This window comes from Podarcis raffonei, chromosome 5, assembly GCF_027172205.1.
Source record: "Podarcis raffonei isolate rPodRaf1 chromosome 5, rPodRaf1.pri, whole genome shotgun sequence".
In the NCBI taxonomy this organism is placed as follows: domain Eukaryota; kingdom Metazoa; phylum Chordata; class Lepidosauria; order Squamata; family Lacertidae; genus Podarcis; species Podarcis raffonei.
Window position 1 is genome coordinate 24,555,962 of NC_070606.1, and position 5,455 is coordinate 24,561,416.

The window sequence follows — 5,455 nt, forward strand, 5'->3', positions numbered from 1 at the left end:
TACTAAAGCAGGAGGTGGGGGCGGGCAGGGAGTGTGTCCTGGCTGGCTCAGAACAAGGGCTCCTCCTCGCCCCACATCCCGTTTCCAGCAGGAACCTAGTCCAATGCGTCTGAGAAGCGCTCCAGTAAACGCACTCGACCCTTCCCTTTCCTTTCCTTTCCGAGTCCTCCGCCGTAGACTGCTTCTGAGCTTGGAGACTCCACTCCGCTAGCCTGATTGGTGGCCGCTACACTCGCCTGCGCGGACTTGAGCGGATTGCGACTTTCTCCTTTTTTTAAAAGCCCTTTCCAGCTCCAGCAGGCTTGGCATTCTTCTCTGCCGAGCGGCGCAGCAGCGCTGCACTCAACACACGCGTCCCCTCTCTCCCTCTCACTCACACACACACACCGGGCCGGCTCTCTCTCCCTCCTTCCGAGGGAGGTCTGCTCCGGGGTGCGGACTCCCCGCTTAGCAATTGGCTAAGACTCCTCCATGTGTTAAATTAGCATAAAGAAACGCAGCTGGCGAAGGAACCACTCGGGGACCGGAGCTGAACTGTGCGTCACAACTTGCGCGGGGTGGGAGGCCAGTGTGTGAGTGCGTGAGGGTGGGGGGAGCCGGCTTTTTTTTTGGAGAGGCGGGGCGGAGGGGAAGGAAAAAGTAAGAGCTGGCAAGTCCATCCGCGCCGGCGGCACCAAGAGGCAGGCTTCTCCGTCAAGGAAGGCAAAGAGAGAGCGCTTGGAGGCAGCCAAGGATGGAGTTGCGGAAGGGACGGTCTGAGCTCTCCAAGAGTCCCTGAGCTGGAAAGAGAAGCAAGGGGGCGAGGAGGGAGAGAAAGAGAGAGATCCTTGCCCTCTACTCTCCAGATTGGATGGATTGATGGGCAACCCTCGGTTCCTGCCACCTCGCGAAGCCTTGGCCAGGGGGGAAAAGGCGAAGGCAAGCGCAAGAGGACGCACCCTCGGATGCCTCTTGAGAAAGACTGACAGCACTCAAGGAGCGCCGCTTGACCAGAAAGAGTGAGAGGGCGAAAGAAGAGAGAGCCTCAGGATTCCGGGCGAGCAGGCGAGTGAGGTCCGAGGGAGACGGATAGGAGGAGGAGGAGGAGGAGGAGGAGGGGAAAGACAGACGGAGAGAGGGAGGAGGGAGGGCTCCGTCTGGAAGTCGAGCCACCGAGGTGCGCGTCTGGCTCCAAAGGGCAGCGCGGAACACCGGAAGGAGAGGAGCCGGTAGGAAAGGCTTGTGGGTGGGGGGAGCAGAGGCAGGTGAGAGGGTCTCTGGAAGGAAAGCCGGGGAAGCCAGGGGTGGCGTCGTAGAACGGGGGAAGGCGAGGAGTGAAGGGAGGCGGCCGAGCCTCCAGGGGAAGTGGAGGAGCGAGGGAGAAAGAGAAAAGAAAGAAAGTTCGTTCTGGAGAAAGGAGGGAAGCTGGGTAAGACAGGAGAGGAAGCATTGTTAGACCCTGGGAAATGAGATCTGGGGAAAGAGGGGGTTGAAAGACACGGAGAAGTGAAGGGAGGGAGGGAAGAGATAGATAAGAGAGACAGAGACTGGTGGGACAGACGAGGCTCCTCTTGCCGCCACCTCCACCCATCCCAGCAGGGCTCCTCTGCTCCCCTCGCCCCATGCCCAGCTAACGCCTCCTGCGGCTGCTGCAGCTGCTTCTCCTTTCCCTGGACTCCCAGCGGCTGCGGAGGATGGAAGAGGAGGCCTCCGCCCCGTCGGGGCCCCGCTCGGCGGTGGAGAAACTGTCGGAGGCGGTGGGCCAGCGCACGAAAGCCCTGAGCAGCGCCCTGCATGAGGCCAACCGCCAGCGGCGCCTCCTGCTGGTCATCGTGTGCGTGGCGCTGCTGCTGGACAACATGCTGTACATGGTGATCGTGCCCATCGTCCCGGACTTCGTGGCCGCCCTCAACGTCGCCGAGGAACGCCAGCAGGGAGCGCAGCAGCAGCAGCAGCAGCAGCAACAGGCGCCCGCCCCGGCCACCGCCGCCTCCAACATCTCCACGACAGGTGGTGGCCTGGGCTGGTCCCTCAACAGCACCCGGCCCATGCTGAGGCCTCGCTACCCGGCCGACAGCGACGACATCCGGATCGGGGTGCTGTTCGCCTCCAAGGCCATCTTGCAGCTGCTGGTCAACCCGCTGAGCGGCACGTTCATCGACCGCGTGGGCTACGCCATCCCTCTGCTCATCGGCCTGGGCGTCATGTTCCTGTCCACCATCATCTTCGCCTTCGCCGAGAACTACGGCACCCTGTTCGCGGCGCGCAGCCTGCAGGGCCTGGGCTCGGCGTTTGCCGACACGTCGGGGATCGCGCTAATCGCCGACAAGTACACGGAGGAGTCGGAGCGCAACCGCGCGCTGGGCATCGCGCTCGCCTTCATCTCCTTCGGCAGCCTGGTGGCGCCCCCTTTCGGAGGCATCCTGTACTACTTCGCGGGCAAGAGGGTGCCCTTCCTGGTCCTGGCCTTCATCTCGCTCCTGGACGGCCTGCTCCTCCTGTTGGCCATCAAGCCTTTCAGTGACAGGTCTCGGGACAACATGCCCGTGGGCACCCCCATCTACAAACTCATGATAGACCCCTACATCATGGTGGTAGCCGGGGCCCTCACCACGTGCAACATCCCCTTGGCTTTCCTGGAGCCCACCATCTCCAACTGGATGAAGAAGACCATGGACGCCAACGAGTGGGAGATGGGCCTCACCTGGCTGCCGGCCTTCATCCCCCACGTGCTGGGCGTCTATGTCACCGTCAAGCTGGCAGACAAGTACCCCCACCTCCAGTGGTTCTATGGGGCGCTGGGCCTGGCCACCATAGGGGCCTCCTCCTGCATGGTGCCCGCCTGCCGGAACTTCTGGCAGCTCACCGTCCCTCTGTGTGGCATCTGCTTTGGCATTGCCCTGGTGGACACCGCCCTGCTTCCCACCCTCGCCTTCCTGGTTGACGTCCGCTACGTGTCGGTCTATGGCAGCGTCTATGCCATCGCCGACATCTCCTACTCGGTGGCATACGCCCTGGGGCCTATTGTGGCCGGGGAGATCGTCCACTCCTTTGGCTTTGTGCAACTCAACCTGGGCATGGGCCTGGCCAACGTGCTTTACGCCCCCATCCTCCTGGCCCTCAAAAACATTTGCCAGATGAAGCCCTCGCACTCGGAGAGGAACATTCTCCTGGAGGAGGGGCCCAAGGGACTCTACGACACTATTAAGATGGAAGAACGCAAAGGCAAGGGCAAACACCTCCACCCGGTAGGGGGCGCTGAAGAGAATAGCGTAGACTCTTTCCATAGAGACTTCAGAGGGGCGTCTGAAGAGGACTCTTCAGACTATGACTATACTTAGAGGGTGGGCGGAGTACCCCAAGAGGGAGTCATGGAGAGCATCTTGGCTGTTATGCCCCAATGTGCCAATATACTACTTTAACCTTTGTCTTGATGTGATGGCTTTTTTCTTCTTCTTCTTCTTCTTCTTCGTCTTCTTTCTCAAAGGTATTACCTTAAACACCCTGTCAAGATGAAAGCTCCAGATAACTATCCTAACATGAACGGTGCATTTGCAGAGATCTGTGATGGTCCTTTCCCGTTAAAAGAGGGGAGGACACACGTCCAAAACTCCCTGACAAAAGCCTGTTGTGCCAAGAGGTTTTTCTCGCAATGTTTGTGTGTGACTTTCGGCTGGTTCACACATACATGTACATCACTAAGTTTGCCACATACACGGGGGTAATGCTATCCCTTGGAAGCGTTTCACACAATTACACGGGTTTTCTTTTTCTCCCCCCCCCCCACACTTGACTGCGGCACACTTGATGACTTGAATGTATGAACTGACTCCGCCGAGAAAGCGTTGTGTTTTTGAGGTGGTCTGAAAATTATGTCTGTGGTGCTGGGCTTGTGAGGGTCTGCTCCTCCTTTGTGAACCATCCCCTGGATTTTGTAGCTCGAGGGAAACAGGTGCCAATCACCCTGTCCTGCATAAATTCTCATAGAAACACCTTACAACACCATTGAAGTATCTTCTTAAAATTGTAAGGGAGAAAAAAGTAAGTTGCAAAATGCACATCCGGGGTCTCAATAAATATTGTACATTTTTATAAATATATATAGGTACCTGTGTGGAAACTGTCGGTTTCATATTTAATGCCAGCAATGGAAATCACGTCGTATTATTTCTCCTCTCAGCGAGGGGGAAAGAAATCTGTAACCATTTATTTATTTTTCTGTTGTGCTGCTACTCTGATAAATGCAATATACCGTACCATGTTTTAGTCTGAAACTGCTACACTGGTTGTGCCGGCTGAATAAATGGCGTTCAGGGGAACCGTACCTCTTGGCTTCGTTGTTTGTTTGTGTAAAGTCTCGGGGTGCAGTCCTAAGCATGCTTATTGAGCAAATTCCATTGCATTCGGTGGAACGTCTAATAATAATGCACGTGACTGTCAAATGGGTCCATATAGGAGCTTTAATTCCTGGCTTCAACAGTAAAGTTATAGGAGTCATTCTGGAAATATAACTTCCGTCCCCCGCAAGAAATCCGCTTGAAATCATATACTCCTGCCACCTACCCAAATACTATAGAAAAAAGACGAAGGCAGGCTGGCCAGATCCAATCAAAGGGAAGCACTTTAATTTTTTTTAAAAGCCACTGCCATTAATGTACACCTGTGTGCTTAAGGCTACAATCCATTACCCACTTTCCTAAGAGTAAGGCCAACTGAAATCAGCTAGTAACCTCTGAGTAGACGTGCATAGGATTGCACTGCCAGTCTGGCCCCTGGAACTCAATGAGACGTGCCTCCCTCTTGCCCACGGTTTCTCAAAAATTAGTTGCGCTGAGCTCAAGAGGACTTGCCTCCTGGTGAAGGTATGCGTAGGATCACAGCCTTAGCAATGGTTAAATGAAGATTTGGAATCAATTGAATTTTCAAAACTTCGCGTCTCCAGATGGCGCACCGCTCTCCGCAAGCATTTATACAAAGTAAAAGTATATTGAAAAGTTTTGTGAGCAGGGATCGGAAAGATTTTGGTGACGGGTCTGGATCAGGAGAGAAAGCGTGCTATTGTGCGCCTCTCGTTTATTTCCATGGGGCTTGCGCAGGATAACTTCCCGGTGGATCCTGAGGTTAAGCGTGCAAGGATTGTGTTTCTTATTATGGAGTAACTGTGACTTACTTCCGAGTAAGCAGAGTCGAGCCTGCAGTGTGCCTCCTAAAGTCCACTGTATCAACCAAGCGGCACTTAGGATCCCGCTGCGCATCTCCTTCCTTGCAATCTTGCGCAAGGATTAGGATGCTTAAGACCGCGGTCCTAAAGTTGCTTCCTCGGAGTAAAGTCTCAATACATTTACTGGCGCTCACTTCCCAACAAATGGATTATGGAGAAGAGCTAGAGCAGCTGTTTTTCATGCAGAAGATCCCAGGTCAGTCTCTGTGATCTCCAGGTCGGAGCTTCTGCCTGAAACCCTGGCTCTCCATAACG

The 5,455-nt window shown here is 55.3% G+C and overlaps 1 protein-coding gene across 1 annotated transcript; it reads left to right on the forward strand.

Annotated features, from left to right (window-relative positions):
- Nucleotides 1–629: 629 nt before the first annotated feature.
- On the forward strand, nt 630–4,303 carry SLC18A3 (solute carrier family 18 member A3). The gene has a single exon (XM_053388241.1). It carries the CDS (start codon nt 1,674–1,676, stop codon nt 3,318–3,320), a length of 1,647 nt encoding a protein of 548 aa, XP_053244216.1. The 5' UTR covers nt 630–1,673; the 3' UTR covers nt 3,321–4,303.
- Nucleotides 4,304–5,455: the final 1,152 nt, after the last annotated feature.

Coding starts and splice junctions, on each gene's coding strand:
- SLC18A3 (XM_053388241.1), top strand. CDS start 1,674: ATGGAAGAGGAGGCCTCCGCCCCGTCGGGGCCCCGCTCGGCGGTGGAG.